The following is a 12,719-nucleotide window of genomic DNA, read 5'->3' as shown; positions in this document are numbered from 1 at the left end:
TGCTCACCTGTTGCAGAGGCAGTAAAGCACACCTGGAAACTGCCTCTTGGCTATGGCCAGAGATGTTGGCAGGCCCTGGGGGGCCAAAATCTGGCCCTCTGTGCTTCTCTGACTGGCCCTCAGAACCCTCCCCAGGGCACACCTTTCACTGGCCCCAAATGCCTGCCTGGAATGTGTCTTTGACCTCTGGTCAAGCCTCTTGCTTGCCAGGAGGGAGAGGGGCATGGGAGCATGTGTAGAAACGGAAGATAAAAATTGCATTTGTTGCTCTGCCCACGCCTCCAGCCCCACCCATCACTGCCAAGTGGCCCTTGGGAGGCTGTCCAGAAGGGAAAGTGGCCCCTGGGCTAAAGAGGGTTCCCGCTTCTGATCTGAAGGAATGTTTGCAGCAAGGAGCCAGAGCGAATCTTGAATGATTGGAGGGGTGGTGGCAACACCCCACATTCCACAAGTGTTCCACAACTTGGGGACCAAAACAGATGCTTGACACCATCAGTCGAACCAGGGAGTGACCCTCAAGTCCTTAAACTCCAGGAATCAGCAGCTGTATATCTGAACACAGGGCATGTGCAGAGGTTTCTTTGGTCCCCCCTGCCAAGCAAGCGCAGGGCGGGGGGCGCTCCACTCTTGTTCTCCAGCAATGCTGGGGGAGCTTCAGGTTCTGAGGATCATGCCAGCCCCTGTGCTGCAGAGTTTAGCACTGCCCAGAGTGAGGGGGGGGGACCAAGGCTTCACAGTGCCCTTAGGATAAAGTTTGTTTGAGACTCTGTTTACTAAGGCAAGGCGGTTGCCCCAGATAAGACCCCATCAGCCACACACTCTTCTGAGCAGATTGCCAGGGGCTCTGCTGAAGCTTTTAGAGGGATGACAAAGTTAGCACAACCTGGTTCCTAAGAAACCATGAGAAACTGGTTTTGCAAGGATAAGCACACAGGAATGCAGCCTTGCTGGTCAAAACCCTCAAGCATCCCATAGTCCCTTCAGCTTTTCACCCACCTTCAAATGACCGGCCAGACCTCCTCCAGCCCAAGGTCCTCACAGGCCCCGGACACTGCACTCTGCTTTGGCTCACCTTCTGGATCATGATGCTGTATGTGCCAGTCAGCTTGAGGCCGCGGGTGAAGTAGAGGGCATTCATCCAGCCCAAGACCAGGGCAAAGACCATGACAGCCAGGTAGGCCTCAATGCCCGCCAGGTACAGGGCAGCTGCCACTAACACCAGGACCGAGTAGATGAAGCTGGAGGCAAGAAGCATCAAAGCCCAGTCAGGGGCGGACAGGTGGGGAGCAGCTGGGCAACACTGCAACCACCAGGTAGCCTCACCCAGGAGGGCTTCCAAAATCTATGGGCAGATTCACACCATAGTTTTCAAGCACATCTAATGTACATTTAAAGCACATGCTACCCCTCCCACGCAAGAATTGTGGGAACAGTCGTTTAACCCCTGGCAGAGCTGCAATCTGCCAGTCCCCTTAGCACACCCCCCCCCCCGGATTCCTTGGGGAAAGTCATGTGCTTTAAATGTGCATTGGACGTCTTTTCTGGCTCCCTCCCCCAAATGAATTGAGGGGGGAGCCAGAAAGCACCCCAGCAGATGCCCTGGAATTTGTGGCAAAGGGGCCCCCACACTCTTAAATGCAGGGGTGGCTAGCCTTTTGGCCTGAGGGCCACATTTGCCCCTGGTTGACCTGTCGGGGGCCACACACAGGCCGCAAATTTGATTCTGCTGCACTCTGGTTTCTTTCTTTTACTTACTAGAGCAACTGAAAGGAGCCATCAATGAAGAAAGAATTCACCCCGGGGCACTTCTTCATGAAGAGGTCTTTTATCTGGGGAGGAAGAGAAGAGAAAATGTCCACAATGGAGAAGAGGCAGAAGCTGCTCAAGGAACTTGGCATTTTTAGTCCAGCCTTCGTCCACCTGATGGCCCTCTGGACATTTTGCACAGCAACTTCCACCCATCTGAGCTTAGCCACCCAGCTCCCTTCCCAGGGAACTCTGAATTTGTAGCTCTAGGAAGGGAACTGGGATCTCCTCACAACTCCCTTAACAGACTACAGCTCCCAGAATTCTTTGGGGGAAGCCATGAATGGGTGGCTTTGGGGGGGGGAGTGTCTTTGTTGACTTTTACCATATAACCCAAAAACCAAATTGGAACTTTATGAGTCAAAAGCATAAAAGTTAAACCAGCCCAAACCAAGGTTGGCAGGGGATGTTATATTCACAAAAAGAAAAGATAAAGCTGGTTATCTGGATGTTTGCGATGAGATACAGACAAGTAAGTGGAAAGAAACATCCTAAGAAACAAGAGCTCAAGCAATGTGGCCCACAGGAGACGCCAGAGACACAGAAACATGAACATAGGACTGAAAGAATAAAAGGCTCGCTATCACATCAAGAAATGTCTCAACCAAGCAAGTTACTTATTCCAGATTTTTTGACAGATTTGTGGAAGAGACAAATGCAAATTTTCTTTTTATGTATTCAATAAAATCACACCAAAGTGAGACAAAAGAGGTTAACTTTGTTTTTCCTTTTTTAAAAAAGGTTGCACCAGGTAAACCAGGACTGTTTAAAGTAGTACCACAGAGCTTTAAACGCATGGTGTGGATGTAACCTTTGTTCCTTCAGTCCTGCAACTTTGTTAAGAACCAAAGCTACATTATCATCCTCAGATCCAAGCAAGGCCCCTTTGCAGTGGCCAACCAGGTGCCCCAGTGGAAGCATGCATGGTGCGCAAGACTGAGTGTGATTTGATAAATCCTATGCACACCGTGACAAGGGACGTGTGTGGCACTGTGGATTAAACCACAGAGCCTAGGACTTGCCGATCTAAAGATCGGTGGTTCGATTCCCCGTGATGACGGGGTGAGCTCCCGTTGCTCGGTCCCTGCTCCTGCCAACCTAGCAGTTCGAAAGCACGTCAAAGTGCAAGTAGATAAATAGGTACCGCTCCAGCGGGAAGGTAAACGGCGTTTTCGTGCGCTGCTCTGGTTCGCCAGAAACGGTTTAGTCATTGTTATGTACTGAGTTGAATAGGATCCAAACTGCAGCAGTCTGATTGGTCCTAGAACAATGCAGCAGTATGATTGGTCGACAGGAACCACCCAATCATGCTGCAGATAGAAGTGAATCCACAACCTGATTGGCCTACAGGAGAATTCCGGAATTAGCCAATCACGTGCAGCCCATTGTGTAAATAATGTATATAAGCAGATATTTTGAGGGGACTTTCATTCTTCCTCCTCACCGCTATGAGAGGAATAAAGAGCATGAAATCACTTTGCGACTCTGAGTATATTTCACTGGCGACGAGGATGGGATCCCGCTGAGCTGACTGCCACACACAGCACCGCAGCACCTCCACCTGCCGCACCGCTGCCTCGCACCGTGTATCCAGGCTTCAGCTCCAGGACTCAAGGAACTCAGAATGGCAACTGACAGCAGCTTCTCGCCATTCAACCCAGCATCCGGAGACTGGGAAGTGTATGCCTCCCGTTTCACCTTCCTCCTAGAAGCCAAAGGGGTCACCGATGAAGAAGACGCCAAGAGGAGGGTGATATTCTTCAGCGTCTGCGGAGAGGAGACGTTTGAAATCGCCCAGGCTCTCCTTGCACCTGAAGATGCTGCTACGGTTCCATACAAAACAATAATGGAACCAAGTGTTGGAAATGTAAAGAAACTGAAGGTACCTTTTATCACCTTTGGTGGACGTGCCCGAAGATTAAGGCTTTCTGGGAAATGATATATAATGAAATGAAAAAGGTACTTAAATGTACTTTCCCCAAGAAACCAGAGGCCTTCCTCTTGGGCATTGTCGGCCAATTGGTGTTAAAGAAAGACAGAAACTTTTTTATGTACGCCACTACAGCAGCAAGAATACTCATCGCAAAGTATTGGAAGACACAAGATCTACCCACTCTGGAAGAATGGCAGATGAAAGTGATGGACTATATGACACTGGCTGAGATGACCGGCAGAATCCGCGACCAGGGGAAAGAGACGGCGGAAGAAGACTGGAAGAAATTTAAAATCTATCTTAAGAACTATTATAAAGTTGATGAATGCTAAAATGCCGAGGTTTTGAGAAAGAAAGGGGGATTACAGCGATATAAGGTTAGGTTGAAGGAAAGATTAGGAAGACATATGTTTGATAAAATTATTTAGAAGTTGCTGAAATAATTTTGGACATTGGGATGCAGGAAGGGGAGGTATGGGGGAGTCTGAGAAACGAGGTTTATGAAAAAAAGTTATGAAATTATACATGTTTGTATGTCTTTTTATATGTTTGTATTGTTTAAAAAAAATTGTAAAACCAATAAAAAATTTATAAAAAACAAAACAAAACAATAATGGAACGGCTGAAGGGGCACTTTTCGCCGCAGCCCTCAGTGGTGGCTCGTCAAAATGCCTTCTACGCAAAGCGGCAAGCCCCTGGGGAAACCATAACTGGATTTGTGACCTCTCTCCGCCAAGCCGCCCAGTTCTGCATCTTCTCAGAGCTGGAGAACATGCTTTGTGACCGCCTCGTCAGTGGCCTGAAGGATGAGAAGCTGCAACGACGCCTCTACGCTAAGAAGGACCTAACGTTCCAGGTCGCTCTGGAGGAGGCCCTGGCAATGGAAGCTGCCAAGAGGTCGACGCAAGAGGCACAGCCGAGCCTGCCGTCCCAACCGAGGGTCCACCACGAAGACCTCACCGACGACTCAGGATCTGACAGGGAGGAGGTGCACAGAGTATAGCAGCGCACTCAAGCAGCACACATACCACAGCTGCCTCGACAAGAAGGAGGGAACTGCGTAAGCTGCTGGGAAAGTCACGAGAGGAGGACCTGCCGTTTCCACAACACAGAGTGCAGGCAGTGCAGAAAATCGGAACACATTGCCCAGGTGTGTCGAGCTCGGCCCACCCGACGCCAGGCATCAGATGACCAATCCAAGAGCCCCAGGTCCCGGGGCCCAATGCACCAAGGCAACTCGACGGAGCTCACGGACTTCCAGGTATACCAGTTGCCCCACCCCAACCTAGAGAAAATTTATGTAGAGGTACAGATAGAGGGGGCCCCATGCCGCATGGAGCTGGACACGGGTTCAACTTTATCCATAATCTCGGCAAGGACCTTAAGGAAACTGTGTCCTAGTGGGGGTCCCAAACTCAGGCCAGCCCCATTCACCCTCCGGGACTTCCAGAAACGTAAGGTCCCCACAATGGGGGTGGGGACCTTCAGGGTGCAATATCAAGGGCGGACGCGGCAACTGGACTTGCTTGTGGTCAAGGGCCCCTACATTAGCTTACTGGGATTGGCATGGTTTGGACCACTGGGGCTAGCCATCACCAGGGTGAACCACACTACCTTACAAGTGGACGTGTACGCCATATGCAAGGAATTTCCGGGGGTTTTTGATGGGAAATTGGGACAGTACACGCCCCCCCATTGCTCTACAGCTTGACCCCACAGTACGACCTGTCAGGCTCAAGGCCCGCCGGGTCCCGTTCGCCCTGGAAACCCCACATAGACGAGGAATTGGACCGACTCGTGGAGGAAGGAGTGCTGGAGCCGGTGCCTAATGCCCCCTGGGAAACCCCAATCGTCACACCGGTCAAGCCTAATGGTTCGGTCCGCATCTGTGCAGACTACAAATGTACCATAAACAAGGCCCTCACGGCCCATGCATACCCAGTGCCAGTGGTCAGCCATGTCCTTGCCACCCTGGCTGGGTGAAAGATTTTTGGCAAGCTGGACTTGGCCCAAGCATATCAACAGCTGCCAGTAGATGAGGCCACAGCAGAGGCACAGACGATTGTGACGCACAGAGGAGCGTTCAGGGTAAAGCGGCTGCAATTCGGTGTCAGTGTGGCACCAGGCATATTCCAGAATCTAATGGACTCTCTACTTAAAGGGATTCCTGGCATCACCCCTTCTTCGATGATGTATTGATTGCCGGGCTCACACCAGAGGAGTTTGAGGACCGCCTCCGCACCGTTCTGCACCGTTTCCAGACGGCGGGTCTCAAGGTGAAGCGGGAAAAATGTCTACTAGGAGTGCCTCAGGTGGACTTTCTGGGATTTATGGTGGACGCAGAAGGGGTCCACCCAACTGGGGACAAGGTACGGGCCATTTGTGATGCCCCAGCACCCAAGAGCAAGACTGAACTTCAGGCCTTCTTGGGACTATTGAACTTTTACCATTCCTTCTTTCCCCACAAGGCGGTGGTAGCGGAGCCCCTACACAGACTCCTGGACAAGCGGGCCCCTTGGGTGTGGGGCCAGCACCAGGAGGCCGCATTCCAGGCAGTCAATGACTTGCTTGTCTCAAACTCGGTCTTGGCACACTTCGACGAGAGGCTGCCGGTGGTGCTAGCATGCGACACCTCACCCTATGGCATTGGCGCTGTCCTGGGACACCAACTCCCGGATGGAAGAGAGGTACCGGTGGCATACTTTTCCCAGACACTCAATGCAACCGAGCGGAACTACTCGCAAATCGACAAGGAGGGTCTGGCAATCATGAAGGGAGTAAAAAAATTCCATGATTTCTTGTACGGGCGGCCCTTCACCGTGGTGACTGACCACAAGCCGTTGCTTGGCTTGTTTGCTCCCGAAAAGCAGACCCCCCAAGTGCTGTCTCCTCGCGTCCTCAGGTGGTCAATTTTCCTTGCCAGCTACCAGTATGCACTGATTCACCGACCTGGGAAGGCGATGGGCCATGCGGACGCCCTCAGCAGGCTACCACTACCGGAAACAGGCCCCGACCCAGCACCTGCACAAGAGGTTATGAGCCTGGAGCTGCTTCCCGACCGCCCCATTCAGGCACAAGAAGTTGCACACCATTCCAAGAAAGATAGGGTCATCTCCCGGGTCCTGGACTGGGTGTGGAGGGGATGGCCCAGCAGCAGCCCCGGGCCAGAATTCGCCGGCTACACAACCCGCAAACATGAACTGTCGGCCCACAAGGGGTGCCTGTTATGGGGAAGCAGGGTCGTTGTTCCCCAGCCTTCCACAAAAAGGTCCTCACAGCCCTACACGAGACACACCCAGGGGTAGTAAGAATGAAGGCCCTTGCCAGGAGTTATGTGTGGTGGCCGGGGATCGATTGAGAGATAGAGGCCTGGGTCAAACACTGCCAGGCCTGCCAAGAATCCCGCCCAGATCCCCCAAGGGCCCCAGTCCAGTCCTGGGAGTCCGCCCGAGCACCATGGTCACGCCTGCATGTGGATTTCGCTGGCCCCTTTCAGGGGAAAACATTCTTCATAGTGGTGGACTCCTACACCAAATGACTGGAAGTCGCACTGGTACCGTCCACTTCCACGTCCGCAGCCATCCGGGTACTACGCAGGCTGTTTGCAACCCACGGGCTCCCTGACACTCTCGTCTCAGACAACGGGACCGCATTTACGTTTGGAGAATTCCAAACCTTCACAGCGCAGAACACCATCTGCCACATTCGTTCGGCGCCATTCCACCCTGCCACCAATGGCCAAGCAGAACGCATGGTGCGGACCACCAAGGACACCCTCTGCCGCATGACGCAAGGGGATTGGGAGTACCGCCTTGCCACATTCCTTCTAGCACAGTACAGCACCCCCAGCTCAATGACTGGCTGGAGCCCTGCTGAACTACTAATGGGCCGGCGCCTTGCAATCAGATTGGACCGCCTTCACCCCGATAGAGCTCAGGATGAGGTAGTGGTGGGGGAAGGCAGGAACCCCCGGACCTTCGAGGCCCAGGACCCAGTGTACGCAAAGAATTTGGTTGGTTTTTTTTAAATGATATTTTATTAAAGTTTCCAAATTATAACAAAACAAATGGAAAAAAAACAACATAGAAAATAGAAACAGTTAAAAACACATTAATTTTCATAACATATCTTCATACACTTATTTCCCCAGACCTCCTCATCCCTCCTTTTTTTGTATTCCAGTTCAATTTGTTAGTTCAGCAAATCCTTACCATCAAGTTTTTACCCTATTCTAATCTTTCATTACATTACCTTACTCTATTCTCCTCATTGTGTTATAAAAAACCTTAACCTAAATCTTATTTTTGATAACTTCTCTTAACCGTTATATTCTTTCCTAATCCCTTAAACTCTTATACCAGAGCCAAGCAATTTCATTTCATGCATCCTTCTAATATTCATCAATTATATAAAATTGTCCTAATAACAAAATATAAAAGTCTTCATCCAACGTCCTTTCCCCCAGGTCCCGAGTTTGTCAGTCCATTTATCCCATTAAGCTGGCACATTAACCTGGTGATCTTATATCCGAGGCTCTTAAATCCCTTCCATGTCCCTTCCACTGTTTTTCTTCATGTTTTCTTTTCGCACATGTGGTCTCCAATTTAATAATGCTTTTACCTCCTTCCAACCAAAAGGTCCCTTTTCCACAGTCCAAACTGAGCTCCATGTAGTACTTAAATGCATGTTTCAAAGTCCCTCCAAACTTTGGGATCCCCATATCTCCAAGCCTCTCACAATCCACTACCACACTCGGAAAGCCCATATGTCCATGTTCAGGGGGGACAATCCAACCCACCATTTCCAGTCCAGTCGAAACTTCATCTTTCCGAGTCTGATTTTTACGAAAGTCAATTGCCAATTCCAAAGGTTCATATTCCTGCAGGGCCACAACCTCCATCTGTGGCTCCATTTCTGACTCCCAAAGTTCAGCAGAATCTTCTTCTTTCCTCTGTTCTGACAAGGCACAGTCCTGGTATAATTCCTGGGTAAACTCCATACTTTTTTCTACTGCCTGTCCAAGATTTCCTACAGTCTGCTTAAGATTTCCAACCAAATCAGTCATCAAATTCATTCCCTCATGAATTTCTTCCAGTAAAGCATTTGTTTTGAGAAAAGCGCACAACAACATTTCTGAGCACATTGTCCTTCAAGGTCACCCCTCAATTCCCACGGGTTATACTGTAGCGGCTGGAAATTCCCTAGTTACAGTTTCACTATCCCCCCCTAGAGGGAAAACTTCTGTTGCAAATTACAAATCCAGCCCCAAAGTTTCTTTTACTTTTAGATACTTTGTCTATCGTTATTTTTAAGTTGCAAAAAAAAGACAGTGGAATTCCAGTTTTTTTCCTTCTTTTAGCTATCTGTCAAGCTTCTGTCCTGGTCAATGAGCTTCAAACGTCAATCCTGACACCCCGCTCCCTGGGTCAGGACGGTGGAAAATTACTTTATTTTAAACTTACTTCTGCAGGTTAAAACAGTTCAAAGAAAGCACCCCCTTCTCCTCCTGCTGCCGAAGGGGGGGGTTTCAGCTGTTTTAGGCGATGAAATCCGCTCCTTTAAAATGATTTTCAAGACTCCAGTTTACTTTGTCTTTGCTTTGTTCCAACTACAGAAAAACGGAAGGTTGACTTCCTGTTAGACCTTCCGTTTCAGTGCCGAACTGTAATGAATTTTGAGCCCATTCCTTTCTTTCCTAATTCATTGAATTGTGAATTGATTTTCCAAGGTTTAGGTACTCACGATGGTTGTTTTTTTAGAATCCAAATTGTCCAGGAAGAAGGCAGCGCTCCCCGGCAGCGGCTGTGCGGCTTCGCTCCACGGAAATAGCGGTAGACTCTCAGCACCGCGCCACTTCCCCCTCTTCGCTTCGGAGCCCATTATTGGGTTCCTTTGCGGGTTGGGGGGGCGCTAAAGGTGCCCGCCGAGTCCCAAGGTCACAGGCTTCATCCGCCTGTGATTTCTAAAGGGTCCCCGCTTCGCCGTAGCGGGAAAGACCCGTTTCTCGCGGAGCTTGTCCCTCCGTTTCAGAGGGAGTCCGCCATTGCTGGTGGCGCCACCCCGGAAGTCCTCCCAGTGTACGCAAAGAATTTTGGGGCAGGCCCAGCATGGGTACCTGCCACAGTCACCAGGGTCACTGGCCCCATGTCGTACGAGGTGCTAACGGATGGGGGGCAGATACAGCGACCAGATACAGCGACGATTCCCGGGAGAAAACCAGGAGGAGGGCAGGTCAGAGGAGTCCCAAGGGAACAGTGGGGCAGTGAGGCCCGTAGAGCAGCAGGGCAAGCAGGAGAGGCAGAATCAGTAAATACAGAGAGGACACGCGAGGCCGAGAGGACACCGGAACCAGAACCATGACTGAGCGAGCCGGTTGCGCCAGACCAAATGGCCCTATCACAGCCAGCATCCTTGGAACACGAGCCAGAACCTGAACCCTGGACCAAGGAACACCCCAGGCCGCAATGCACACGTAGGCCGCCGGCATACCTTGAGGACTATGAATGCGACCTCCCGGGCAGGACTGGAACTTAGAGGGGAGGGGTGTTATGTACTGAGTTGAATAGGATCCAAACTGCAGCAGTCTGATTGGTCCTAGAACAATAGGATCCAAAAGGCAGCAGTCTGATTGGTCCTAGAACAATGCAGCAGTATGATTGGTCGACAGGAACCACCCAATCATGCTGCAGATAGAAGTGAATCCACAACCTGATTGGCCTACAGGAGAATTCCGGAATTAGCCAATCACGTGCAGCCCATTGTGTAAATAATGTATATAAGCAGATACTTTGAGGGGACTTTCATTCTTCCTCCTCACCGCTATGAGCGGAATAAAGAGCATAAAATCACTTTGCGACTCTGAGTATATTTCAGTCATGCTGGCCACATGACCCGGAAGCTGTACACCGGCTCCCTCAGCCAATAAAGCGAGATGAGTGCCGCAACTGGACTGGACGTAACGGTCAGGGGTCCCTTTACCTTTACCTTTTATGCACACCATGAAAGTAAAGCACACTGGCAGCCCTGCAAACAGTCATGGCTAAGAGGGACCCCTACTTCCCGCCCCCAGAGCTACGATTTCCACAGAGGCTTAACTGTCAATCCTTCTTCCCGGGGATCTCTTGGAATCGTAGGCCTTTGAGGGGGAACAGGGACTTGCTCACCACTCAGCAACTACAGCTCCCAGAATTCTCTAGGAGAAGCCATGACTGTTTAAAGCAGTATCAAAGCACTTTAAAAGTATGGTGAGAATGTGGCCTGCAAGCTCTGTAATCAGGCCACAGAATGGCAGGAGGAGCCCACAAAAGGGAAAAAGAAAAACACATCTGCTAAATTGGCGAGGAAGAAGGGGGCAACGGTGGGGGAAAGGAGGAGGAGGAGGAGGAGACCCCTTTGCCAAGTAACGCACAGCTCATACTTACGTTGGTGAAGAAGAAGAGGACGCCCGTGAAGAGTGTGACAATCTCCCCGGCGAGACGCAGATAGTCGGTGGTGGTGGTGTACGGGTACGGGGGCTACAGAGGGGAATAGACAGTGCTGAGAGGCTGTGCCGAAAGACACCTGCTAAGCACGCAGCAATGGCCATGCTCCAACGGGATGGCCAGCTTCAGCATGTTGCCTTCCCAACAGCAGCTGGGTAAAGAGCACCTCTGGGAAGGTCACAAGGTGATGGAAGGGATTCATGGGGTCATCTAGTCCAACCCCCTGCAATGCAGGAATCTCAGCTGAAGAATCTCTGGCCACCCAACCTTTGCTTAGAAACCTCCAAGGAAGTAGAGTCCTCCACCTTCCAAGGGAGTCTGTTCCACTCTTGAACAGCTCTTAACCTCCTTAATGCTTTCTTGTAACTTGAAGGCATTGGTTTGAGCACCCCCCTCCAGAGCAGGAGAAAGTGATCTCCCTCCCTCTTCCCTGGGACAGCCCTTGAGATACCGGAAGATGGCTTTCGTGATGCTCATGTGATGGAAACAGCTCCCCCTGCCTCACTCTCAATCCCAAGTGTCAAATCAATGGAGGTGGATTGTCTTTGAACCCGGAGGTGCCATTCTTACCCTATCCATAGATACAATGTCTAATACAGACTTGTTTTATAAGTCAGAGTTTATTCATTGGTGATTTATTTATCTATCCTGAGCTTGACCCTCTCCAGGGAACTTACAAACTTGTGAGGTAAGTCACACACATACACACCCTCCCCGTCCCTTTGAACCCACGTCTCTCTGTGCTGGAGCTGCTGCACTAAACTAGGGTGTTTAATTAGCAAGGCCAATTAGGAGCCCATTGCTTGCCTCCCTTAAGCCTGAGGGGCTTCCTCCATTTCACTCAACTCCAATACTTCCCCGCTCCAAGTTAAAGAAGCATTTAGAGATTATAGACTCATAGCATGATGGAATTGTAGACTTCGAAGGAAACCCAAAGATCCCCTAGTCCACCCCCCTGAAATGCAGGGCTGAACAGCTTTTTCACTCCCAATCACTACTTTTCTTGCGGAATTGCCAGACTGAAGTTCTGGGTATAAATAAAGCAAGCTGATAAGTCACAGGTTCCTCATTATTTACCATGCCTGATCAAAGTAAATCACTGCACGTTTACCAATCTTTTACCAGCCCCAGCACTGCACATAAGTTTTTTGCTAGGGCATCATGGGAACTGAAAATGGGAGGCTGCGCCCCAAACCTCAGAAACCCAATTTAAATCACAGCCACTCTGCCCCGCTCGGCAGCCTTCATGAGCTCCATGGTGGAGTGGGTGCAGTACTCACAGTGCCCTCCAGGGGGCGGTAGTAGGCCACCATGGTGAAGATGATCATGGCACAGAGGTAGGAGACCACGCTGATGTAGAATGAAACGGCCCCAAACTTCCGCCACTTGTCCCGAAGCAGCTCGTTTATGGGCTCCACGGCCAACATCTCGTGGCGGTTCTGCGGGGAGAGGGGCCCGGTGAACAAAGATGGCGGCAGCCCCCGCTTGCCCCATCAAAG

General features: G+C 50.6%; 1 protein-coding gene across 5 annotated transcripts in view; it reads right to left on the bottom strand.

The window, feature by feature from the left end:
* Positions 1–12,719, bottom strand: part of TRPV4 (transient receptor potential cation channel subfamily V member 4) — a 61,399-nt gene that overhangs the window by 10,252 nt on the left and 38,428 nt on the right. For all 5 annotated transcript variants that reach the window (XR_014213136.1, XM_082196076.1, XM_082196075.1 and 2 more), the window contains 4 exons: positions 12,501–12,659; positions 11,161–11,253; positions 1,756–1,829; positions 1,073–1,238 (listed from right to left, as the gene is read on the bottom strand). Coding sequence is in view for 4 of the 5 variants with exons in the window: in XM_082196076.1 (XP_082052202.1) it covers positions 1,073–1,238; positions 1,756–1,829; positions 11,161–11,253; positions 12,501–12,659 (492 nt within the window). In the remaining variant the exon portion in view is untranslated. The remainder of the gene's footprint in view (positions 1–1,072; positions 1,239–1,755; positions 1,830–11,160; positions 11,254–12,500; positions 12,660–12,719) is intronic.

This window comes from Podarcis vaucheri (assembly GCF_965113315.1).
Source record: "Podarcis vaucheri genome assembly, chromosome: 13".
Lineage (NCBI taxonomy): Eukaryota > Metazoa > Chordata > Lepidosauria > Squamata > Lacertidae > Podarcis > Podarcis vaucheri.
This window is presented reverse-complemented; position numbering and strand designations above follow the sequence as displayed.